This window comes from Canis aureus, chromosome 13, assembly GCF_053574225.1.
Source record: "Canis aureus isolate CA01 chromosome 13, VMU_Caureus_v.1.0, whole genome shotgun sequence".
Lineage (NCBI taxonomy): Eukaryota > Metazoa > Chordata > Mammalia > Carnivora > Canidae > Canis > Canis aureus.
Genome location: NC_135623.1, coordinates 52,581,526 through 52,609,069, shown reverse-complemented (window position 1 = coordinate 52,609,069; position 27,544 = coordinate 52,581,526). Strand labels below are relative to the sequence as shown.

At 36.3% G+C, this 27,544-nt stretch overlaps 1 protein-coding gene and 1 long non-coding RNA gene across 5 annotated transcripts in view; one reads left to right on the top strand and one right to left on the bottom strand.

The window, feature by feature from the left end:
* Positions 1-1,277: 1,277 nt before the first annotated feature.
* TMEM184C (transmembrane protein 184C) lies at positions 1,278-25,749 on the bottom strand. The gene is made up of 10 exons (XM_077846288.1): positions 24,986-25,749; positions 17,063-17,193; positions 16,928-16,964; positions 16,000-16,205; positions 7,585-7,659; positions 6,375-6,468; positions 4,787-4,899; positions 2,934-3,033; positions 2,264-2,435; positions 1,278-2,043 (listed from the first exon to the last, which is right to left on the bottom strand). Exons 1-10 carry the CDS (start codon positions 25,202-25,204, stop codon positions 1,778-1,780), a joined length of 1,413 nt encoding a protein of 470 aa, XP_077702414.1. The 5' UTR covers positions 25,205-25,749; the 3' UTR covers positions 1,278-1,777.
* Positions 24,346-27,544, top strand: part of LOC144282520 (uncharacterized) — a 127,789-nt gene continuing 124,590 nt past the window's right edge. Inside the window, exon 1 of one of the 4 annotated variants that reach the window (XR_013350988.1) lies at positions 24,346-26,203. This is a non-coding gene — a long non-coding RNA (uncharacterized LOC144282520). The remainder of the gene's footprint in view (positions 26,204-27,544) is intronic. The other 3 variants (XR_013350989.1, XR_013350986.1, XR_013350987.1) reach the window with 3 other exon arrangements.

Here is a 27,544-nt window from a genome sequence, read left to right as displayed (position 1 = left end):
GTATTTTTTAAAGATTCAATCTGGATGCCCAGTAAGAACTATACAGTAGTTGGTCCAGTTTTTTAAAGACTTGCAACAGGGAGATTAATAAGGACGATTGTCATGTCTTGTATATACTCTGTGCTCTTTGGAAGTAAGCCACAAAATAAGAGGTACCTTCTCTCTACATTGCCTATTCTCTGCCTCTAGTATTATACTACCCAGCTTACCTTTTAATAGAAATATTTATTTTTTTAATCTTTTTTTTAAGATTCTATTTATTTATGATAGAGAGAGAGGCAGAGACACAGGCAGAGGGAGAAGCAGGCTCCATGCCAGGAGCCTGATGTGGGACTCAATCCCGGGACTCCAGGATCGCGCCCTGGGCCAAAGGCAGGCGCCAAACCGCCGAGCCACCCAGGGATCCCTAATAGAAATATTTGTAATAGTGGACAGAAATAAAGACTTTGCATCTAATATTGTGAACCAGTATATAAATGTGAATGTGTATGTGCATAAAAATATGAAGCAAAAATTTTGAGAAAATACTTATTTTTGCTATTTGTAGCATACTACTCTGGCACTTTCTAATTTTTTTACTTTTTAGATTTTTAATATATGTTAAATATAACCCAGTGGGTTGTGATTAGCAATTAGAGAAACTCCATCTTAAGTAATAAATTTTTCCCACATAGCACCTACACATCTTTTGACTGTGGTTTAGTGAATAATTAAGACTACTCAGCCTACCTTTATGTTTGCTGACATTCATTATCACTGAAGAAAAGTAGACTCCATTTTCATCACGTTTTTTTTTTTTTTAATTTTATTTATTCATTCATGAAAGACACAGAGAAAGAGGCAGAGACACAGGTAGAGAGAGAAGCAGGCTTCCTGTAGGGAGCCTGATGTGGGACTCAATCCTAGGACCCCCGGAACATGACCTGAACCAAATGCAGACATAACCATTGAGCTACCCAGGCGCCCCTCATCACAAGTTTCTTATTCTCCCAGTCTTCTATCCAGTTTATTCTTTTCACCTGAAAGTCATGGATAATCTCTTAATCTATTAGCAGTATTGCAAATAGGATCTTTAGAGAGTTGTTTTCAGATTAATATTAGGTCCTAGCTAATTCTCCTAAAAGGAATATAAGATAGGTATCTTTCATGGTAGGTATGTAATTTTTAACTTTTAATCTTTTTGGACTTCTTTTTTGCTGTGTTTTTAATCAAGAATTTTTCATAAAAAACATTAAGAGTTTATGTTTAAAGAATGAGAAACAAAAAATTGCAGAAAATAAATGATAAATTCTTATTTATTGAAAGACATCCAGTTGAGAAATAGAGAAATAATTGTTAGGTAGGCATATATGGCACATGATTAAGTTCCACTAATTCATATTTCCAAATTACACTTTCTGCTAAATCCAGAGCATTATATTCATGCATCAGTGGTAGGAAGCATGGATTTTTTTTTTTTTTTTTTTTTTTTTTTTTAATGTCCATCCTCTTGATAAAGCAATGTAACGTCAGGAACAATTTAGTAGAGTCATTTTCTACCATTTGAGTATGTGATACTCTAATGTTAAGAAATCAAGTCTAAGTCTAGGATATTTAGACTGATTATTTGTGATTTACAAAACCCAGTTATATAAATCCAGTAGTTGTACCTGGCTTTCACCTTCTGTGTTGAAATTTTCCATCATTTATGGTTTGTCCCAAGCACAAAATCCTGAGCAATGGGATACCAGGTAATGAAATAACATGGTAGGAGGAGCAGTTTGCTTTTGCACACTGTTCAGGAGGCCACAGATTTGTCTAGAAGTTCTTTTTTCTCTTCTGTAGTGTCATTACATATTTCATCAGCTATATTAGCTGTAGTAGGTGTAGTCTGGGGAGTCACAGTGTGTCCAAACCCTTGGTAGTGACCCATGGGTGAAGGTGGTACAGAAGAGGCAACAGAAACTGCATCTTGTGATGATGAGGATAACAAGCTTGTATGTTCATTTTGATCTTGATCTTCAGGAAAAAACTTTTTCCTAGGATGTCCCATGACTGTCCTTCCTTTTCAAAAGTAATAGAAAGGTTTCCAGGTTAGCCAAAAGTTATTTTTACCACTATAAACTTATCATGCTAAAATAAGTTCCCCTCCTGTCTCCTGATTTGAAGAGCCTTACTGGTACTGCTTTAAACAAAGCTTTTTCATCTCTCAAATAGCTACTAAATTGCCCTAGTAGGAAAAGTACAATAATCTATTTGGATGAATGGAATGGCTGGTACTTACCAACATGCCTTACTTGTTCAGAAATATCATCCCTAATATCTGAAACATCCCACATGGCAAGAAAGGAATCAAAGCATGAACCCTCTTCTGCTTCTTGGACATATGGTTTATATGAGAAAGTGTAGTGATGAGCAATAGCAGCAAGGAACATCTCAATACAGATGATAAAGTCCTACGAAAAAAAAATAGCAGCCATCTTTTAGCTTAAATCTAGTTTTGTAGATAAAGGAAAGCGCTTTCTCTTTTCAAAAAGTATTTCCATATCAACTGAAATACTGAAATCAGCTGTATTCCCCCCAGAAGATTGCACTCATTTTTTCATTTTTCCAAGCTATTTTTGACTTCTTAAAAGGACAAAATGGCAAAAATTTAAATCTATCTTATGCTACCCTCAACCAAGTATGTTTTAGCAAAGTACAATGCATCCTCAATCCACTGCCCAAGGACTAAGGAAAAATGCAGAGAAATTGACTAGGAAAAACAAAATCTAGGTTCTATTCCTGGCTCTACCACAAATTAGTGATGATGCTAGTCTCTCTAGGGTTCCTCCATTGCTTCATCTGTAAAGTAAGGGTAATACCCCCACAGCCTCATGTTGTCAGGTTTAGGAGACAGTATGTAAAAATGGGCAAAACAGTAAAGTTTTATTAAATTCATGGATAGCACTAACCTGGAGTCCTGTAGCCACAGCTTCTACAGTTTGCCATTCCCATGTATGCTTTTCAGAAATAACGCCAACTTTTACCAACAAAGCAATAACTACTGCTTGCCTATATGTTAGGAAAAGGTAAACGCCATATCTATATCAAGCATAAAATGAGCAGTTGTTTTAACAGTATGCCATTTAAAAAAGTTAAAATCCCAGCACAACTTGTGGAACACCACCACCACCACCCTGTCTTCATAACATGTTCCTGAAGATATTATATATTTATATTAAATATATATATGCTTTACAAATTTATTCTTCTAGTATACAGTTTCATCATAGGAATTTTGATTATGCATACTTGTAAGCACATGGAATTTCAATACTTGGTTTATTTGTCTTTGTTTTGGAAGTATATACACAAGTAATTAAATTTTAAATTCTTCCTATACATAGACAATGCCTACAACCTTGAGTGATAAGTATTTAAAATAAAGGACACTTAAATGTTATTTATACATGTAACTATTCAGATTTTTAAAAAAGATTTTATTTATTCATGAGAGAGACAGAGAAAGAGGCAGAGACACAGGCAGAGGGAGAAGCAGGCTCCTCATGGGGAGCCTGATGTGGGACTTGATCCCCAGATCCAGGGATCATGCCCTGAACCCAAGGCAGATGCTCAATCGCCAAGTCACCTGGTTTCCCTATTCAGATTATTTTTAAAAATATTTTGAAACCAGTCTTGTTTGAAGTGCTGGAACTAGAGACAAACTCAGAAGGCAATGAATTTGCAAGATGGAGTCATACTGAACATTTCAACCACATCTATGGATATGATCCTAGGTTAAACTGAAATAGCTAATAATGAGACAAATGTTCATAGTTCTGTTTACAAGAATTTAATTTCCGTATTGCTTGGAATGGTGAAAAAATTAGGAATGACCTAAATGTCAATAGAGTAGTTAAAGAGTTAGATCCACTGAACAGAATACTTAGTAAAAACAAAAAAAAAACCCTTAAATGACAAGGAAACTATATCCTCACTTTACTAACAAAGAACTATATCCACAACATAATGAATGCACTATTGAGTTCCACCAAGTTTTTATGGTATGAAACTCTTTCTGTGGCATTTTATACGTTGCATTATCTGCACCACAATGTTAATCATTCTTTTTTGGGTGGTAAGAATTCAAGGATTATTCTTTTTCCCCTTTTTGTATTTGTATACTGTTAAATGGTATATATATACATATATATTTTAAAGATTTTATTTATTCATGAGAGACAGGAGAGAGAGAGAGAGAGGCAGAGACACAGGCAGAGGGAGAAGCAGGCTCCATGCAGGGAGCCCCACGCCGGACCCGATCCTGGGTCTCCAGGATCAAGCCCCGGGCCGAAGGCAGCGCTAAACCTCTGAGCCACCCAGGAGTCCCGTGATATATTTTTTTCTAGTGCCCTATCACCCACCCTTTTACTAAATTGGGACCATGTAAAGTTTTGCCTTCTGCTTTAAAAAATATATTGTACCAAGTAAATGAACATTACATCACATTAAATATTCTACATTATATTTATCTTCCAAACTACAGACTATCCTCTTATATGAAAGGACCATCATATATTTTAATGATTCCTCTAATGTTGAGACCGTTAGGTTGTCTCAAATTATTTTCTTCTTACATATGTATGGCGACCATCTGATTATTTCATTATGAAAAACCAAAAAGGGCTAAGAAGATGAACTTTAAGTAGAGACATTTTAAGCTATCTTCTATATTAAGACTTCTTTGAAAATCCTTCCTAATCTACTGTTTTTATTGCTCTGTAGAAAATGAGAAAATTTATATTTAAGAGAAAGCAATACTTACCAAAAAGAAACAAAAACCACCAGTTTTACACAAAGAAATTTGCCAACAGGTTGGATTGGACTCAGTTCTTCCTTCAGTACTTTATAAAATAGAAGTAGACAATACATGGCAAACTAGAAATAAGATTAATAGTTAAACTTCTTTAATAAGAATAAGTAAATACAGTAATAAATAATACAGTTATAAAGCAGAGACTTGGCATAGAGTAATGTTTCAGACAAATTTTTCTAGGTCCATTCCAAAGCACATAAGGTGCTTTTTAACAGTTATCAACTAAATATAAATTTTGTTGCTTGACTTTTCCCCCACTTAAAGTGCGTTACTTTTTCCTGTTTCATGAGGATTTTTTTTAAAGATTTTATTTATTTGAGAGAGCACACGTGTGCACAGGGGGAGGGGCAGGGGGAAAGGGAGAATCTTAAGCAGACATCCCACTGAGGATCTCATGACCCCTGAGCCGAAACCAAAAGTCAGATGCTTAACCAGCTGTGCCACACAGGTGGCCCCATAGGATTATTTTAAATTAACTGCCTAAAATTTTGGTACATTTAACCAGTCCTTATCACTGGGCTTTGTATGGTTTCTAGCCTTTGATATTACAAATAACAGCCTGTATACACAAAGATATTAAAATAAAAAATACAACCATTTCTTGATACATTTCAGAAATGGAATTACTGGTTCCAAAGAATATGAACATATAGAACAGCTTTGAATACAAAGGCATATAATTTTTATTATAAACATCTAATACCACACACGCTACCGCACCTTACCTTGTTGAAAGTATTAAAACTGAAGATTTTAAATACAGTGCATATTCCTAAGCTGAAAGGATCAGTTTTTTTTTTTAGAGCATTTCAATTTTTAGAACATCATTTCTTTTAACTTGGCATTTGCAATTTTCCTTTATTCCAAATACATGAGAATTTTATTTTCCCATTTTTACTCAAAACTGGGACTACCATATACCAATAAGACATTTTTTTTTCTTTTTTCCAACAAGACATTTTTTTAAAAGACATTTTCTCTTACTGAGTATGCCTAGGTTATGTTTTCTTTGGGAGAGGACTGTGCTTTTATTTACGACATCTACACAATCTACACAACTATGCAATGACTACTAGGACCAAATGAACAAACATGATCAACAGGTCACGGTAAAAGTCACCAAATAATTAACAAAGATATTTTATGTATTTATCTATCTATTTTATCCAAAGACATGCTAAAATTTAAGGGGTGCCTGGGTGGCTCAGTCAGTTAAGAGTCTGCCTTCGGCTCAGGTCATGATCCTGGGGTCCTGGGATCAAGCCCTGAGTTGGGCTTTCTGCTCAGTGAGGAGTGTGCTTCTCCCTCTCCCTCTGCCTGCCACTCCACCTGCTTGTGCTCACCCTCTCTCTTTCTCAAATAAATAGGTAAAAATCTTTTTAAAAAATGGAAAAGTTTAATAAGTTCTTTACTAGAAATCAAATTTCAAAATTAAAAAATAACTTAAAAAAACCCCAAACTTTATTCCCAAAGAAACTTCTGAGAAAATTTAGTCATAGGTACTAATTAAATACAATTAAAATTAACATTTACTTACCAGTTGTGACATGTTGTTTATTATAACTAAGTAAGTCCAAGCATTTGAAAAACTAAAGTTCCCTTCATCATATATACCAAGTAGTTCACAAATTCTAAAAAATGGTAAAAATGAGATTTATGATTAACTAAATCAAAATATATTTTAAAACAATATTTAAAACATTGCATTGACATCACTACTTAAATTTAGAAGTCAGTTTATTTAAAAGACCCTATAGATAATCACTTGAGAATTTTGGTCACAGAGGTGGTTTAAAATTAAAACATTTTTCTAGTAATGCTACCATATGCTTATTCCTCCATCTTAAATCCAAAATAAGACACATACACATTTAACTAGAAAGGGCAGTTACCAGATTAAAAAAAGTTATGTTTAAAAAAAATTATGCTAATTTTCAAAGTTTGATTGCTATAGGCATATAGTACAAGTCTACAAATACAACTCTAATTTTTCCCCTAAACTGTCTTGGGAGGTAAATTTTATTATGAACACCCAGATCTAAAATTAACTTATATGATTCTCCAGTTGCTAAACTGCAGACAAATAAAGCATGCCTTCATAAATAAACTAATTTTAACTCAGGGGTAAATGCTGCTAAAGAACTGCTAGCTTAAAGGTAGAATAAAGAACTAAATGCTTCTTTCACCTTTCTTCCTATTCTTCCCCTGAACACGCACAATATTATTAGCAGATAAAACGTGCAATCTACTCACTTTATCTGATATTCTTAAATTTTTAGGGCATAGTTTTACCAGATAGCTTAATGGTATGCCATTTTACTTCATCTCCTAAACCTTGACTGAATTCTTACAAAAGAAAAATAGGATCTTATCCTTAGAATATAATACTCATATTCTAAATTAACCGTATAGAAAATAAAACCACATAATGAAATGAAGGTAGCACACTTTAACTTCATGTAATAGATGTTTTTGTAAAGCTATGTTTACATTATTATTTGCAAACATAATTTTTAAAATGTTTTCCAGAATGCTGTAGAGAATATTTAGAAGAATTCTGTGGTGCTGTTTGCTTATAAATGGTCACCTTATTTATTTTAATGTAGTAGGGTTTTATATACCATGTTTTTTATAACAGACTAGATATATATCATAAAGTAAATTAATACTCTTCATATGTCTATTCAGTTCTCACTGAAGAGCATGAGTATTTTTAAAAAGTGATAATATAAATTCTTTGTACTTACAAAGCAACAATGGTGGTGAATGGTCTGACCACTGTATACTGCAGTACACCCAGTTTGCACCTAAACAGCAATACTCTGCCAAAGGAAAAAAAAAAAAAAAAAGCAACTTAGCATTTCAATTACTTATTTAAATAGGATCAGATTTTAGATTTTCTCCAATGCCGCCCCAAATTAAAGTCACTCTGACAAATGATGGCACGTTTATATTTTATTCTTTTAATTTAGTCATTCTAAATGGCAGTTGAGGAAGAATGTGGATGGTAGCAAACACTGTTTAAATGCGGTTTCTTTAATTATTTAACAATTACATCTTCTGAAAGATCTCCCTTTCTGTGTTCAGTCTCAAATTCCCGAATACTGCAGCACAGAAAGAATAAGTGTGTCCTTGTGTTTCTGGAAGAAAGACCCAGTAACAAATGAACTGTGTGCATGTCTATGTGAAAGCATATTCAGAAAGTGTGATTTACATTTAAGGTTCAGTTTCAAGTTTAGAATGTAAATACCATTCCAGAGAGTATCACTGATTAGATATTATGAAAGGACAAAGATAAACAATTTTTATTTTATTGCTGGGCTTATTCAAGATAGGGGAAAATTCATAAGGAGTAACAAAAACAAAACAAAAAGTCCCCAAACAAGAAAGGCTCTCTACATGACAGCCACGTCGAAGCCTCCTTAAAAGACCAAGTTGCTCTGATGGCAGATGCTTTATTTAGCACTACTATCAGGAGAACTGATTATCAATGTTACGTATTTTGAGCCCCCTAATTTAAAAAATACATCTAGGGCATATCAGTGGCTTAGTCGGTTAAGCAGCTGACTCTTGATTTTGGCTCAGGTCATGATCTCTGGGTCCCTGGGATAGAGCCCCAAGTTGGGCTCTGTGCTCAGTGGGGATCCTGCTTAAGATTCTCTTGCTCCCTCATCCTTTTCTCCTTCTCCTTTTTGAAAGCATATGCTCTCTCTCAAATGAATATGTAAATTTAAAAAATTACATCTAGATTGAGAAGATTGAGAATCTGGCATAAAAGTCTTGAAGTGTTATGTTAATAGGACTGAATAAAGAAACTGTTGGGGTTTTATGTGGTGAGAGCTTTCTCTGTGGTGAGGTGGTTCACTCCCACTTATAGCTAAGTGTACTCCCTATGAAGACCTAAAGGGTGCACTTGGGATTGTTGCAAGACCTCTTGAGAGAATGCCTTGGCCATACCTGCTGTGCTTCCTGCCCCATACTCTTTACAAATGGATTAAATAGTCCATAGATACCCTTGAAAGCTATGGGGAATTAGTGAACTGGACGATAAGACAAACGTGAAAAGAGAGTTGCAAAGAACTGAATAGAATCAGACGGTCAAACATATGTTCATAGTTACAGAAGACAGAGTGGAAGAAAGGCAAAATCAGAAGAGGTTATGCCTACAGAGTTTTCAGAACTGATGAAAGGTATGAATCTACAGATTGAGGCACCCTGTAGATTAAGCAGGACTAAAACTGAAACAAAACAACCTAAATACTTCATGGTGAATAGGCAAAACATCAAAGATAGGGTCTTCAATGCAGTTAGATCATCTATTCTGGAATAACAATTAGACTGACAGGAGAGGCTTAACAGTAATAGAGCCAGAATTAGGTAGAATAAAATCTTCCAAATACTTGGAGAAAATTCCTGTCAACACAGAATTATATCCAGTTAACTATCTTTCAAGAATGAGAGCAAAATAAAGATACCTTTGGATAAGTATATCTGAGAAAATTTGCCACTGATATATTCACACTAAAGGGAACTTTTAAGGGCCATACTTTAGAAAGGAAATGATCTCACAGGATCATTTCAGAGATGCAAGGAGTGCAGAGCAAGTAAACTGTTAGTACTTGCAGCTAAATCTACAAAAGACTTCTTTTCTGTAAATTTAAAATTATTCTAAAACAAAGGCTTACTTAAAAAATGGAATCAATGATAAAAGCATAGAAGACAGTGAGACAAAAAGAAAACAGATGGTGAGATTTTAAATGAATATATAAATAATCACTAAGTATAAATTGCCTAATTTAAGGGATGGATTGTTGGATTAGAAAGCAAAGAACATTAAAAGTAAAAAAAGTGATACATCTAAAACATAAGGAAATGGAAAGGATGAAGGTCAAAGGTGGAGAAAGATATGCTAGGAAAATACTAAACAAAGGAAAGATGGGATACCTGTTAATACCAGACAAAATAACTTTAAGAAAAAAAAATAACTTTTTTATTAGAGAACATGTGTACAAATGGGGGAAGGCAAGAGGAGGGGCAGAGGAAGAGGGAGAGAATCTTAAGCAGACTCCATGCCCAGTGCAGAGCCTGACTCAGGGCTTAATCTCATGACCCTAAGATCATAACCCCAGCTGAAATCGAGAGTTGGACACTTAACTGACTGAGCCACTCAGGCGCCTAAGACAAGATTATTTGGAATAGAAGCAGCATCAAAATATATAAAACAAAAACTGACAAAAGTACAGGAAGAAAGTGACAAATAATCAGTGGCAGATTCTCAGTAACTGACAGTACAACTAGCCAAAATCATTAGAAATACAGAAAAGTTGAATAACATAAATAGCCACATGGATATTAAATGAGCACACTCACTGATACAGAATATACAATGTCTTGTAGTGCACAGGAAACCTTTATAAAAACTGATCAGCTAAAAAAGGGCATGAAACAAATCTTAACCAATTCCAAAGACTGTCTCAGAGGGAGTATATTCTCTGACTGCAATGAAAATAAAATGAAAATCTACCCCAGTAGATGTAAAAAGAAGGCAGCTCACTTGGAGAAGAGCATGTGACTCAAGTGATCTTGGGGTTGTAAGTTTGAGCTCCATGTTGGGTGTAAAGATTACTTAAAAATAAAATCTTCAGAAAAAAAAAAAAGGTTGTGTAAATTAATGAGCTAATAAGACTCTAACATGTTAGGAAAAGATAGTAAACCAAAAGAAATGAGAGAAAGGAAGTAAAAACACCAGAAATCAATGATAGAGAAAAACCAATATATTACAGACAGAATCAACAAAGCACAAACAGTCCTTGAAAAGTCTAGTAAGAATAGGCAAACTTTTGGCAAGATTGTTCAAGGGAAAAATAAAGATGCTAATAGCACTAGAAATGGAAAAGGATTCATAACAGATTCAAAAGAGCTGAGAAGGGCAGCCCGAGTGGCTCAGTGGTTTAGCGTCGCCTTTGTTTGGCCCAGAGCCTGATCCTGGAGACCCAGGATCGAGACGTTGGGTTCCCTGCATGGAGCCTGCTTCTCCCTCTGCCTGTGTCTCTGCCTCTCTCTCTCTCATGAATAAATAAATAAAATCTTTAAAAAAAAAAAGAGCTGAGAAAATAGAAATGCATGCCCATAAACATTTATTTGAGAGAGAGAATGTGTGGGGGAAGAGAAAAAGGGGGTTGGCCAGAGGGAGAGGGAGAGAGAATTCCCTCCTGAGAGTGGAATCCAACTCGGGATCCATCTCATGGATCCATCCATCTCATGACCCTGAGATCATGACCTGAGCTGAAATCAAGAGTAGGATGCTTAAATGACTTGAGCCATCCAGGTGCCCCTGCCTAAACATTTTAAAACTTTATTCTAATACCTAAAAAATATATTTAAAAAAAGATTTTGGAAACAACAGGAAACCTAACTAGTTCTATACCTGTCCTCCCACAAAGTCTAGGTCTAATCTTTCAAGCTACAGTCTCTTCCTGTGATACATATTATAAAAAGCAATAATGCCTATTCAGGCAGTATAACCTGGATATGAAAATCAGACAAGAATGATATAAAAAAGGAAAATTATAGTCTAATCTAACTCAAGAACATAGATGTAAAAATTCTAAACAAAATATTAGCAAACCAAAACCTGTGATGTAGAAAAGCAGATAATATATCTTAATCATTTTGAATTTATCCTCAAAATGCAAGAGGGCTTTAACATTAGAAAAGCTATTAATTTAATTCACTAATTAACAGGTTAAAGGCAAAACTCAACCATCTCAAGAGATACAGAAAAAGCATTTGAAGAAATTTAATCATTTATTCATGATTCTTAAAAATTCAAACAAGCTAGGAGTAAGAGAGAGCTCATTTAACCTGACAAAGGATGCCTACAAAACATCTTTAGATACAAAATTCAATTAATTTTATAAGAATTCCCTTTAAAATCAAGAATAATGGAAGAATATCTAGAGATACTAACCAGCACAGTGAGAAGAAAGAGAAATGTATCGTATAGACTGGAGAGCAAAGTAGTCCTTTACTTAAAGAGGACTATCTTCACCAACAACTTAAAAGATCTACAGACTAAGAAAATGTAACAGGATTTTTGGATATGGGATCAATATGCCAAAACCAATGGCCTTTCTACATACTGGAAGCAATTAAAATGATTTTTAAGATAGATGCCACTTATAATAGCAACAAAACACATTTACAAAGTCAAAAAGATGTACAAAGTGTAAGAAAAATGTACTTTACTGAAAGGTAAATGAAGAGCTAAGTGAGTAGAAAGCCAGATCACATTCATGGGTAAGACTCAAAAAATCATAAAGATGTCAATAAACTAAAGATTGAATTCAATTACAGTGAAAAAACACCAACAGGTTTTCAAGCAACTTGACAAACTGTTTCTAAAGTTTATATGTAAGAGCCAAGACCCAAAAATAGCCAAGAGAATAAGGTCAGGGTACATGCCCCTCATTTTAAGGCTTATTAATAACTTGTAGTGGTTAATGTATGGAATTGGCCCAGGAATAGAAAAGTTAACCAATAAAACAAAACAAAACAAAAACCCAAAACAAAAAGCCACAAAGAGACCATATGTGTTGAAACTTGAGATATGACAGAGATGGCAATATCAGTGAGGACAATTAATGGAATAAAATGAAACTGCTTTCCTACCTCACACAATAAATACACAAAACATCAAGTGTTTATAAGTCTTAATGGGAAAATTTTTGAAATGTTCAGAAGAAAAGCACAAGACAATGTTTCTATAATCCTCTAACTGGAATAATTTTTGAACAAGACACAGTAAGTACTGACTAAAATAAGATAAATTCAACTATATTTAAAATTAAAACTCAAAACTTCCATTTTCAAAATAATGGAAATATTAAATAAAGCTGGCAAAGCATGCCAAAACCTGAAAAAGATACTTTCAATACACACTAAATAAAGAATTAGTACCTAAATATATAAAGATTCCTGATAAAGCTAGGACAGACAACCCATTAAAAAATAAACAGAAACAAGCATTTCTAGGTAAAGTAAACACAAATAGTTAATAAACATATACAGTTACTCAACCTCACTATTAATCAGGGAAATCCAAATTAAGACCACAGTGAAACACCACTTTACACCCTCTTGACAGGCAAATATAAAGAAGTCTGGGTAATTTCAAATGTAAGTGAGGATGTGGTTCAATTAGAAGTGTTTTTTTTTTTTTATAAAGATTTTATTTATTTATTCATGATAGAGACGGGGAGAGAGAGAGAGAGAGAGAGGCAGAGACACAGGCAGAGGGAGAAGCAGGCTCCATGCCGGCAGCCCGACGCAGGACTCGATCCTGGGACTCCGGGATTGGGCCCTGGGCCAAAGGCAGGCGCCAAACCACTGAGCTACCCAGGGATCCCCTGCAATTAGAAGTGTTTTATACTGTTGGTAGGAGAGAAATATGGTATTGCCACTTCAGAAAACAATTTACCACTAAAAAAGCTGAACAAAACCTAAAGATGCTACTACATGCTACTACATAAAGGTATAGACCCTAGAACAATTTTTTTCAAACTGTCAAATTCAACTTGGTAGGTGGTAACCTGAAATTTAGAAACAAGAGGAAGGGAAGGAATATGTAAAACGGATGAGTACCATTTCATGGAAACCATTGTTTCACCGGTGTACTAAATCAGTAGGTAAAGAGTTTCCCTTCCTCTCGTCAACATACAAAAATTTAAGGTTCATTAAAAGAAAACTGTTTATGTTACAGCAATCAAAGGATAAAAACCAGTTTTTATCAATTAACAGCTACAAACTTGCCATGGTATTTACATTTTATAACCAAAGCACTGTACTGGATTATCCTAAACAGCAGAAGCCTGATTAATTATCAGATTTGTAAACACCAGTTACCTACTAGAGAGACTGGTAATCTACAATGTATTAATACACAGGAGACATTTTATTATTACTAAAATCACAGTTCCAAACTGCATGACTTCGGTAACAATATCTCTATAGCTATGGATGCACTGTTGACATTATTTAGGCAGCAGCTGTCAGAATTCAAGTCCCAGGAAAAAATAAAACCAACACAAAGAGATTTAACAAGAATAAATGTAATTGTGTAGTTATGAACAAAAAAATTGCACAAGCATAGAATATGAGGATTTTATCAGTGGTATTGTTTGAAAAAGGTTTGGGGTTTTAGTGGACCACTAGCTCATTGTGATGAGCCATTCTGAAGATAGGACTAGAGGCTCATTTTAGGTTCTGTAATTTTAGAAGAAGAATCCTGATCAATGCCAAGCCATCATCATCATCATCATATTTACTGGACCACTGCAATCTCTTCTATCCTTGCCCATTTGCAATTCAGTCTACAAAAAGCACAGTAATATCTGAAAATGAAATTGGGCACTGGTCCTCTATTCAACATTCTATAATGGCTTCTCATTTGACAACTCTCTCCCCCTGACCAAACTTTAAACAGGACTCCTCTGAGCTGTCTTTTCAACTAGGCATCATTCTTAGGCCTTGTCCTTGGCCTAAGTCAGACTGAGAAAGGAATACTGCAAAGTCATCCTCCTACCCCTGATATTTGATAAGCTTCTCATCCCCCACTCTTGATGTGAAGGTGCCTGGCCTGCCCTTAGCAAGAATTCTATTATGCCAGTTTAGAGAATCTCCCTACACTTGATAATCTCTCTTCTGAGTAATTTTTCATTCCGTGACCACCGCAGTCTGCTCATTAGCTACAAATCTCTATCCATGTTGTATTTACTCATTGCTGAGCACAGTATCTCTCCACCACCTCCAACTTAAAATAGTTTTCCTTACTATCCTCTTTCATAGCTTCCTGTTCCTTTTCCCTCATAGCATTTCCTGATCCAAGTAACTCTACATTTGTGTGTTCATTTAATTCTAAATCTCCGAACCAAAATGTAGGTTTCTGGAATTCTGTTACATGCACTAGGATATATCCATATACTGGCACACACTAGGTGCTCAATACCTATCAAGTGTGTTAATAAACACATTAAGAGCTTATTTAAAATAGCTATGTAGTTCCTTGTCATTGCCAAGTGTGTAAACTCGAGACATAATTAGTCCCAATGTTCTACAAATGTTTCCATATTGCATGGCAGGCAATATAGGTATCCCTAGGTTATAGATCTACACTGATTAAACCATTCCAGTTACCTTGACTTGCAACTTTCATCTTATTTCCCGTTATCAGTGATTAAGTCCTACCAGTTCTTCAGTTGCAGTCTCTTTCCTTTCTGTCCCAATTTAATCCCTCCTTTTCAGCTTATTTCACAAATGGACTAGTATAATAACCTAATTTATCTCCCCATCTCTGGATTCTTGCTCTAATGCTTTCTGTATAGTATTACAAAATTAATCTTTCTAAAAAGGTATCTTCAAATGTTTCCTTGCTGAAAAATATCCAGTGGTTCATTCATATAAAAAAATGCAATCTTACGGATGGTTCAATCAGCTTAGTGTCTGTCTTTGGCTCAGGTCATGATCCCAGGGTCCTGGGATAGAGCCCTGCATCAGGCTCCCTGCTCTCCCTGCTTCTCCTTCTCCCTCTACCCCTCCCTCCTGTTCATGTTCACACATGCTCTGCTCTCTAATAAAAATCTTTTTAAAAAAATGCAATCTTAGCTTCAACTGAACTTTTCAGGCTTTATTTTCCTTTACTGTCCTCTATGGATGTATAATAAGGCCAACAACCCATTATATATAGAATAAACACTGTTTGTTTCTCCTACTTTATATCATATGCTACTTCTCCACCTAGACTGTCTTCTCCCTGGGCCTTACACCTGGATTTTGTCATTAACTAGCTATATAATCTTGAGTAAGTTAATCTCTGTAGATCCTGGGTCTAAATAGTAAAAGTATGTTGATTAAATGATTTCTAAAGTTTTTTTTCTTGCAATGTTTGTTTTCTATTTAGGATGAATAATGTCTAAGAGAGTAATCTGTATGTGTGGATTATAAAAATGTGTTTTCTTACTCTTCAAACTTGACTAGGAACTATTTGAGGGTAGGAACTCTTCTTAAACTTTGTCCTGCTCATAGTACTTAATACACTACTTTGCAGAGAACTAATGCTTAAAAATTCTGTTGAAGTACATAAGATTAAAACCAAACATACTTACTCTCCCATAGTCCATGGTGGACAGCAACACAAAGGAGGGAAATGTTTCTGCTGATCTTTGGCTTCAAGGATTAATACCAGATTTGGATACCGGTTAGTTAGATAATTGGTAAGGAATCCCATGAAGTTGTAAATGACATAAGCTTCATAACATTCTCTGCAGGTATCCACATATATTGCAATGCTGGGATATTTCAAAGCTATCCACTATGAAAAAACAGATGTTAAAAATAGTTGCAGCTAAGATAAAATGAATTGCCATTCCAAATCATGGAAATCACAATGCTAATTTTTAAACGAGATGTCACATTTATATCAAACTTTCTAAAATTTATGAGAGCTACCAGACAATCTGTGAAATGAATTTTTAAAATCAATAAATGATTTGCACACTGATAAACAAAAATTTGTGTTAGGGGTAAATACTGAATATGAAGAAAGAAGCTAAATTATTTTGTTATTGTGTTTTTAAATATAATCTGGAATTTTTCTTGAGAGGATCATAGGAAATGCAATTAAAGACATTTCCATTATATTTAATCAAATTAAAGCAGCCATTTGTGATAAGTGCATGTTAGAATCCACCGGGGAAGGCTTTATTCCCCCCAAATATTTAATAAATAAAAAGGATGATAATGTAATTTTAAATATTACATTCTTTAAAGAACTAAGAACTAGTAATCAGAAATTTTAAAAGATTAAGCAAAGAAAATAGCTATAGGTTTTTTAAAATTTAAAACACCTGTCTTTTCTATTGTCATACGTTGTCTTTTTTATTAACATTAAAAACAAGTGAATCTTTTCACTTTTTGTATTAATCTGACTCCTTATTGCCAAATAATAAACTTTCATTACTTTAAGCACTCTGTAAATATAGTTGTATCACCAAGCAAGTTCTTAGTTAATGAGATAAAATGAAACATACTTACACTATCTAAACTGTATATGGGTACCATCCAAAGAATCCTATTTAGAAAGCAAAGCATAAATTAAAAACATTTTAAATCATATTTATAAAATAAGTGAACATAACACTGGAAGAATTAAAATATATTAAGATTTACCTTATTATTGGTTTCTGTAGTTCTGGTTGTGTATAATGTACTAAATGTTGTAATATCACCCAGAGAGATATAGGTATAGTCAACAGCAAAAAGATTCCAGCAATAAACCAAGCCTTGGTGTGTATTCCAACCTTAAAAAAAGAGAATATATTAAAATAAATCTAAAAAGAGCTAAATAAAATATTTTTATATCTTAAATTTATATTTATTTGATTATTAACGAGGCCCAACAATTTCCAAATGACTAGTGGCTTTATTTTTTCTTTTTCAAAAATCAGCCTACTTGTACTTTTGCAGAGGGAGAGGGAGCATTTTTCCTTGTGAGGCCTTTTGTAACAGCACTATATACATTAAGAATATTAACATTGGGGCAGCCCGGGTGGGTGGCTCAGCGGTTTAGCGCCACCTTCAGTCCAGGGCATGATCCCGGAGACCTGGGATGGAGTTCCACGTAGGGCTTGGCTTCTTCCTGCATGGAGCCTGCTTCTGTCTCTGCCTGTGTCTCTGTCTCTCTCTCTGTGTCTCTCATGAATAAAATAGAATCTTAAAAAAAAAAAAAAAAAAGAATATTAACATCATATCATTTCTCCTTCAGCTTGTTTTCTTTTGTACTTGATTATTATGTTTGGGGATGTATAGAAGTTTTTAAATTTTCAGCAAGTCTAGTCTAAAAATCTTTTTTTATTTTTATTTTGAGAGAGAGAGAGGAGGGTCAAAGGGAAAGGGAGAGACAGAATCTCAAGCAGGCTCCATGTTCAATGCAGAGCCCAGCATGGAGCTTCATCTCATGACCTGAGATTATGACCTGAGTTGAAACCAAGAGTCAGACAGTTAACCGAGTGAGCCACCCAAGTGCCCCTAAAAATCTTTTATGGTCTACTCCTTCATTTTTGTTTGGAAAGTTAAAATCCTACCTACATTTTCTGTGAATTTTATCATTTACCCAACATGTTAGTAAATGAGTATTGCCTAATAGTTTGCTAAGTTTTTTACATGTTATATCTTTTAATCCTCCCACTTGATAAGTACTGCCACAACTACTGTCCAAGCGAACTGTGTTAATACATGCTACTCCTCTTAAATACAACAATATCAACTCAGGACATTTTAAGAAGCTCTAATTTCTTTTTTTAGGTCAGTATCTGGTCAACATTTTACCCTTTACAAGCTCAATTTCTAAAAATATACTTTGAACTATCTTTTTTTTTTTTTTTTAAATAACGATTTTATTTACTTGAGAGAGCAAGAGAGCATGAATGGGAGGAGGGGCAGCAGGAGGCGGAGGAGCAGACTCCACGCTGAGCAGGGAGGCTGATCTGAGGCTGGATCCCAGGACCTGGGATCATGACCTGAGCTGAAGGCAGACACTTAACCAACTGAACCACCCAGGCATCCCTGAACTATCTCATCTTAAGGCAAAGTTGAAGTATTTCACTCACTTTCTGGCAAAACAAAAACAAAAAGAAACCTCTGAACCTTTGTTCTATCTGTGGGGCCCTAGGGAATGAATTTTATATTAATTTGTGAATTTACTCTTCAAGGCAGGAGTACAAGTTAATGCTAACTTTTTAAAGGAAAAAAGGTATAGGCATTTAATTTTGATATCTCTGGGGTTTGAAAAGTTAATTAAAAGAGCTCAGGTCTACAACTTCTAGTTTTACTATTTGAACAAGATATATATTTTTTTCAACACGAGTATAAAAAAACAAAAGTATAGGGAACAAATGTATTTTTATAATAATGAACTTCTACATTAAACAGTATGGAAAACTTGAAAAGCAAATACATTTAGCCCCTGAACAATATGGGATTTTGCACCCCGCGTCTGCACAGTCCAAAATCCGTATATATATATAATTTTTGATTCCCCCAAAACTAATAGCCTACTGCTGACCAGAAGCCTTACCAATAACATAGTTTTTTAAAACATATTTTGTATGTTACATGTATTACATACTGTATTCTTACAATAAGGTAAGCTAGAGAAAAGATGTTATTTAAAATTGTAAGAAAGAGAAAATATTTACAGTACTATTCTATTTCTAGACAAAAATCTGTGTGTATGTGGACCTAAAGTAGTTCACACCCATGCTGTTCAATGGTCAACTATACAAAAAGTTTTGCTGAATGCTAGAGATTAATCAAAATAGTACGCGATAACCAAGTATATGGATGTGAAGATTCTAAAGGGAATGTCTGAGCAATTATTTTCCAAGGATTTCTGCTTGGCTCAGTTTCATTTAAAATTGAGTACAGGTGGTCCCAGATTTAACATGGTTCAACTTTCAATTTCTTGACCTTACAGTGGTATGAAAGGATATGCAAAGTTTTTCACTGTGTGATATGATGATATTCTTCTGATGTTGGGCAGGGAGCTGTAGTTCCCAGTCAGCCATGGGATCATTAAGGTAAACAAACTATACACTTAAAACTTCCTCTACTTGTGATGGGGTTATATCCTCATAAACCCATAAACCCATCATGGTTGAAGTACCCTAAGTTGAAACTGCATTTAATGCACTTAATCTGCCAAACAACATAGCTTAGCCTAGCCTACCTTAAACATGCTCAGAACACTTAAGAGTGTTCTACAGTTGGCCTACAGTTTTGCCTAAGTTGGGCAAAATCATCTAACACAGAGCCTACTTTATAATAAAGTGCTGAATATCTTGTATCTCCTTTAATTTAATGAATACTGAAACAGAACGGCTATATGGGTACAGAATGACTTTATTTATTTATTTATTCATTCATTCATTTATTTATTTATCTATTTATTTATTTTCAGAATGACTTTAAATGTATTAGTTGTTTATCCTCAGGATTACCTGGCTGACTGAATGCTACTACAGCTTGCTGCCCATGCCCAGCATCATGAGAAGAACATTGTACTACACAGCGCTAACCCAGGAAAAGATCAAAATTCAGAATTATAAGTATGGTCTCTACTGAATGTATACTGCTTTCACACCATTGTAAAGTCAAAAAAATCATAAGTCAAATCATCATACTTGAGGACCTTCTGTACCCATACAGCCATTCTGTTTTTCACTTTTAGTACAGTATCCAATGAATTCCATGAGATACTCAACACTTTCTTATAAAATAGGCTGTGTTAGATGATTTTGTCCAACTGTAAGCTAATGTAAATGTTCTGAGCATGAAAATATGGACAATATTTTATGGACAATATTTTCCACTTACAATAGGGTTATCAGAATATAACCCCATTGTAAGTCACCGAAGACCTGTGTTCATTTTAATGATGACCTAAAATAATAATAATAGCATATTCTAGATCTTCCCTGTTATAAGGTGATAATTAGAACAGTATCGTCAAGTAATTTTAATGCCCACATTTGTTTTTATAATTGCCCTAGTACCAACTTGCTGGTAGACTTAAGAGAAAAATGATGTGGTTGTGACTAATGAAAGCCAAGCATCCTCAGTGCGCTATAAAAAAGAAAGTTCTTTTCAAATGATCATAAAACAAGTGACTAAAGAACTGAGTCATTTCGTAGAGTGATGCCAAATTAAAAAAAATCTTGCATCACAGAGTCAGTACCATTTTTACATTGCAAGTGGTAGTTTCAGAAGCACATCATCTGTCCACATTAATGCTATTAATTTGAATCATTGGTTTTATAGTTGTTTTGATTTTTGAGCTACCTAAAAAAGCTATATGCATAAAAAATTTAAATTTTGTGTGCATACGTATTTAATATAATGTCAGATATCTGTAGAAATTATTACCTTTATTTTAATTCATACTTATTTCTAAAATTATTCATACTTGAGACACTGATAGGAGGATATTATTAACATTATTAGACTTATCAGTCATAAGGAGGGTTGTTTTGGTTTATAAAACAAGAACACAAGTAGCATAGATTTTTTTTTCCCCAAGGTAACTTGAAAAGTTGAGGAAATATAAAACCATTAAGGACAAACATCCAGGAGTGAATTAAGTGAACCTAAGCCAAATGCTTTCAGAGCAGAGAGAAAAGTGCAATAAGAGAACGCTCTCTGGGTCCAGTCCTCCTCAGGGAAAGGGAGGAGCACTTACATAAAGAGTAGCTACTTGGGCCATAAGTACAGGCAGAGTAGGGTAAAATGACTGCAGAATAGTGTGACATTATCTGTCCATTTAACTTACTTGACTTCCATTATACACGCTCAGCCAAGTAAGAGAAATAGTTTAAGTGGTGCAGATAGGCATCCCTGGGATGGACTATATGAACCTCTTGTTTTCTATAATTTCGGTTCCCAATGACTTCTCATAGTGTAAGCACTGGGATTCTAGTGTTTATTTTTCTTAAAGATTTTATTTATTTATTTATGAGAGACACAGGGAGAGAGGCAGAGACAAAGGCAGAGGGAGAAGCAAGCTCCCTGTGGGGAGCCTGATGGGTAACTCGAACACGATCCTGGGATCATGACCTGAGCTGAAGGCCAATGCTCAACCACTGAGACACCCAGGTGCCCGGGATTCTCGTGTTTAAAAAGACAAATGTTTTTCATGCAAAACTGTCTCTAAACATGTAGTGCTCAAGGAGATGTATGTAACCCTGCCTTAGGTGTTTGAGAACGTGATCCCAACTAAAATGCTATTCCACAAGAAAGAGAATGGCTGCTCCAAAGCAATAGTGGTATTTTAAAAATGACAGTGATAATTGGGGCTTATTGAGGACCTACTACATTACATGGCAGGCCCTGTATTTTACATAGATAAATTCATTTAGTGAATAATGATGAAGAGAATAAGGATATACTGTATATAAAGCACTTAGCACAATGGCATGTTAACCACTATCTCTGTTTCAGTTTTCACGTCTACAGAATAAGAAAGAATCCTATGCTTTAGGGGTTTTAAGAAGAATAAATAAAATCTTGGGGACATGTTCTAGTTATTATATGTAACCTCAGAAACAAAACATAACAAGAAAAAACAAACCCTTCCTTAATCCCACACTCTTCCTTCTATAATGCCACTCATTTCTCAGGTCCCTTTCAGAGTCAAAATACTCAAAACAAAACCAAAAATGAACAAAAAACTTATCTTTGTATCCTGATACCACTTCTTTGTCTCACATGAAGAATGAATATTCTTCAAACAACTCCCTCTAGTTTTTAGCCCTTACAATTCCACTGAAACCATTACTGGGACCACCAATGACTCTATTTTATGAAAACCAACAAACATCTCAGTAGCACTGGACATTGTTCACTATTTAGTTCTGAAACACTGCCCTGTTCTGGCTTCCATGATAACACTCTTTGGCATTCCATTTCTCCACTGGCTGATGCTTCTTTTTAAGTTCCTGTTCCTTTGCCTGATTCCTAAATATCGGTGCCAGGTCCTCAGCCTTTTTCTTCTTCTTCACCTTTATAATCTCATATCCTTAGGACTTGAAACACTGTCCATTTTGACAACTTCCATATTAATATCTGCAGCTCAAACCTTTCTGAGCTCTAGATTTGCATGTACAACTGCGTATTTGACATGCCCATCTGATGGTCTCTCCTATACCTCAAACTAAATGTTCAAAGTAGAAGTCAGTTTCCCTCAAACCCATCCCTATTTTCCATCTCAGTAACTGGCAACACCATTTACCCTGTTGTTCAAGATAAAAACCTCACAGTTGTCCTTGATTCATTCTTATTGACTCTCTTCCCCAACCCAGTCCATGTCAAGTCTTGTTTCTTCACTGCCAAAGATACTTAAAATTGAATTTTCCATCTCTATTTCTGCTGATTTGGGCCATAAGTCATTGTAACTCAGGCACCAATGATCTCTTAACTACCATAATGTGCTTTCTTTTTTTTTTTTTTAAAGATTTTTTTTTTATTTATTTATTCATAGAGATGCAGAGAAAGAGAGAGAGAGGCAGAGACACAGGCAGAGGGAGGAGCAGGCTCCATGCAGAGAGCCTGACGTGGGACTCGATCCAGGGTCTCCAGATTATGCCCTGGGCTGCAGGCGGCGCTAAACCGCTACGCCACCGGGGCTGCCCCATAATGTGCTTTCTAACTTCCCTTTACTTCCACTTAATTTTCCATAGCTGGTAGTTAGTGGTTCTTTGAAGATGCTTGCTTGTTCCTTTCTTGGATCTTTTTTTAGTTTCTTACATAGCATTTTGTACAATTTTATTTTATTGATTTTGTTTTTTTTAGTTATATTTCTAAGTTCCATGCAGGAGGGTGCCAGGTTTTTATTTCTCACCATACAGAACACAAGCCTAATTTATCCTGGGATGAAGGAAAGCTTGCAATTTTTAAACGGGGTAGCTGGGTGACATTTGAGTAAAGACCTGAAGGATTATAAAGGAATAAGAATACCATCTGGGGTAAGAACATACCATAAAGGGGGAACATTTAATGCAAAGGCCCTCAAACATGTATGCACCCTACATGTTTGAGCAAAGTCACTGTGGTAGAAGCCCAGAATTGAGGAAAATCAGATGGTAAGAAGTAGGGGGTGGTGTCAGATTATGTTGGGCCATAATAGCCACAGTTAGGGATACTGGCTTTTAATCTGGGACTCTCAGTGACAAAACTTAAAGAGGCCACATGTAATGTGACTTATGTTTTATTTAGACACTTTGGCTGGTGAACTGAGAAGTCCTAAGACAAGACATGAAGAGAATTTGGTTCAGGGTTTTTGCAGGAGAGACTGCAGATTAAAATTTTCCTTAAAAGCCGGCACTAAAAACTATAGTTAACTAACAACTAAGATAAACCTTAAACTAAGTTGATATTATACATATTAGCCTAAAAGGAGTTCCTATACCACACCTCCCAAAAATATTTCCAAGTAAGAGATATCTATTTGTATTAAGATGTCTATACTTGGGGCAGCCCCGGTGGCTCAGTGGTTTAGAGCCGCCTTCAGCCCAGGATGTGATCCTGGAGACCTGGGATCGAGTCCTGTGTCAGGCTCCCTGCGTGGAGCCTGCTTCTCCCTCTGCCTGTGTCTGTGCCTCCCTCTCTCTCTGTGTCTCTCATGAATAATAAATAAATTTTAAAAAATGTCTATACTTGAATTCTGGTAGACAACTTATGAAAATAACCTAAATATGTGACAAATGGGGAATATTTAATGTAGTGGAATATTACATTAACATTAAAAATAACTACATAGGCTATGCCAATATGGGCAAGTCAACAAAATACAATTTAGTGAACATACAGAAAACAAATGTATATTAAAATGCATTAATTATGTAAAAATCATTTCCATAATAAAGAGCCTAAAAGATCCAAAGTCTTGCCACAGCTCTTATAAAATAGGTGTTGCAAAATAAAAGTACTTTTTGGTTTTTATTAACTTAGAATTTAAAATTCATTACACAGGTTTTATAAAGTACCCATTCTAGTTGAGTATTTACCTTAGGATCTTCCAGCTTGTAGTACTTTACTGATGTCACAATAAGAATATGACATCAAAAAAATATACATGTGACTTTTTGCAAAATCTTTGTGGGTTAAGAGCTAATTTCTAAGTACAAACAAACAACAGAGTTAAACCAACTAGACTCCAATTCAGGAAGCTAGTTAAATGCTAATAAAATTCAATACATGGTTTTCAAAGTAGTTTATTTAAGTTCAAATCTGAACAGGTCAGATTCCAGGAATAAAATTACCTACTTTCTGGGAATTGATGAATACTTGCAAACGACTGCTCTTCTAAGCAGCAATCTTAATATATTCTATTTTCTCGACCTAGTCCTCCTTCCACCTGCAGCATTCTTTGAAAAACCGTGAACACGAAACCAGACAGGTTTATGAACTAAGACTGGGCTCATTTACATGACATGATTTTCAGGATATCAAGTCTGGGGCATCTGGGGTAAAAATGGGCAACCTTAGATGGGCAGGACGGTGGAAGAAAGGGTAGAGGCCGACGGTGAAGGACCCTCTTACCTCCAGCTTCTGTAATTCCCACACGCACAGAGGAACCGCAACCACTATGGACACCAGGTAGATGACCACCGCTAAAGGTCGAATCCACTGCCTCCAGTTCCTCCACGTACAAGTGCAAGGCATGTTTCCGCATAAATCAGCTCGAAGTAGCAAGGAAAAAGAGCTCGAAGGAGACTGTACTGGGGATCCCCGTTCTTTGGCTGTTTTGTCAACTCGCATACTACAGAGAAACAGCTGTTCTTGGGCGACTCTACCAGCAGCTTGAGCCGCCTCCTCGGCCCGCGCTGTGCTTTCTGCTGAGGCTGCTGCTGCTGCTGCTGCTGCCGCCGCCGCCGCAACCGCGGCCGCTCAGGGTGCTACCAGGGAGCAGCGCGGGCAGCATTCTTTCTTCCCCGCCCCTCATCTACCCGCTCCTGGGCGGTGGAATCCCCGGGCGGAGCCGCTGCCCTCACCTGGGGATCGCCCAGAGTTCCGCCTGCACCATGGCCTCGAGGACAGCGGCGCCGACCGGGACCGACTTCTAAAGACCCTGCATACAGTTTGGTTCTGCCCCGCAGCTGCCCGCCCGCTTGCTGTTTTCTTGGGCGGTCGAGCTTCCTCCCTCCCGCGCCTGCAGGCGTCTCTTGGCCCGAGTCGGCTGGCAGATAAGGAGGCGAGGACTCACACCGGCCGGCCCCAGGACCGCCTCACTCGCTCCCACGGGACATCCCCCACAGCGGAACCCAAGGCCAACCCAGGGCTTCCGCTTCCGCCCCCGCTGTTTGAGGGTGCTGATTCGTCGACAGCGCCAAACTGGGCCCACCCCATCCGGCTCACTGTACCCTCTCTGATTGGTCATTTGCAGGGGGCGGGGCTGCAGAGAGGCGTAGCAAGGTTAGTAGGATGGAAAGAGAGGAGGGGGACGGAAGTTGTTGGAGTTGGTACCTGGGGGCCCAGTGGCCCGTGAACAGAATTCTGGAAGCTGTAGGGATTGTTTGAAAAGACTTGAGGAAGACCTCCTACATTCTTCTGTTGACTGTATTCCAGCATTAAGAGAGCCTGGGTAAGACCTAGAACTGAGCCTTTTATCTGCGCGCATCTCCGATTCTCTCTGGCGGTGGATGGGGCAGCCCGCTGGAAGAAGTCCGTGAAGAATCCGAAGCGTCCTCCTCGTTTTCTATCAGTTGTTAGAATCTAGGGGAGGGCTGTTACTTCTGGATCCTGCAGAACATTCTAAAGGTAGCTTAATTTTAGAAGCAACAGCAGATAATGAATATCCCTTCTGCATTCAGAACTTGTGTTAAACACTCTCATGTGTCTAAGTTTCAAAAGGTTTTGACATTCCAACTGACAGACTTTTTGTGTACTTACAGCTGTTAGCTAAACCTATAGAACACATGGCAAGTAGGATCTTAAAGCCTTTCAAAACCACTAAAGCAAACAAATATCTAACTGATCGATTATATATATATAATATATATATATTATATATATATGTGTGTGTGTACACACACACAAAAGTGTCCTACATTGTAATTCTCATTTTCTTAGGGGCAGGCATTGTACTAAATTCTTTACCTACATTATATCAGTTGATCTGTACCAAAATCCAGAAAGGCAGGCAGTTTTCCACGTTACAGATGAGGAAACAGGTTCAAGTGGTTTGGTCATTTGCTTTTGCTCATTGAGCTACTTAGTGCTAGAGCCGGAATTCTAACCTTGGTGCCTTGACTCCAGAAGCACTGCTAAGCAGTGACCTGTCAGCACCTGCCACCTGAGAATTTCTGACTAATGACTCCGTGGACAAGAAGACCTGAGTATTGAGTGCAGCCAGCTTAGAATTCTCACAGAGGCACTGAGGGAGTGTTATCTTCCCCTTGTCATCTGTCCTAGCCAGATTCTGGAGCTGGATTTCTGCACCCATCTTCCAAGTCCTTAACATCTCCATTTTCCAACCTGGCTTCTTTTAATATGAACTGCTTTCTTAAAGGGAAATAGGCCTTTTGTTTTTTCTTCCTAGGGTAGTCTACAAAATTACGATAGTTGTTTATTTCCTGGCCATTAAATTAATGCATATTCCATTGTTAAATTTCAGAAAATAGAAGAATGAAGAAAAGTAACCCTTATTCTACAACCAAGTATAACCACTACTTACTTTTTTGGGACACAGTATATATATCTTCCTTGGATATACCGCACACACAGATGGCCTCTGTGCTTTCAGCCATCGTCGTTGCCACCTTTAATAGTCTTCCTCATTCTTGCACATGAGCAAACTTTTTTCACTCAGTGGATGAAACCTTCTGTGACATTTCCCCCTGTATCCTTACAGCATTCATGCTGTATTATAATTACTTATTTGTATGTCTTTTAGACCCATGTTCCTAGGAGCAAGCTAAAGTTCTAGAACTATTAGAATAAATCAAGAGATGGAAGAGACCAGAATGTCAGATGCACAAGTGGTTTTACATACCAGTTTGTGAACTGGGGTTCAACTATGGGGAAGTTTCTGCAGATTAGCAGAGAAATGAGAAAAAAAAATATATAGTGAGTTTTCATTTAGTAAGACTTACTCTTAAG

Bases quoted from the DNA above. Each gene is read 5' to 3' on its own strand.
- TMEM184C (XM_077846288.1), bottom strand. From the start codon at position 25,204: ATGCGAGTTGACAAAACAGCCAAAGAACGGGGATCCCCAGTACAGTCT. The intron at 17,194-24,985 runs GTAAGAGGGTCC...TCTTTTTTTAAG, and splicing joins GGGAATTACAGAAGCTGGAG to GTTGGAATACACACCAAGGC. The intron at 16,206-16,927 runs GTAAGTATGTTT...GTTTTTTCATAG, and splicing joins CCATATACAGTTTAGATAGT to TGGATAGCTTTGAAATATCC.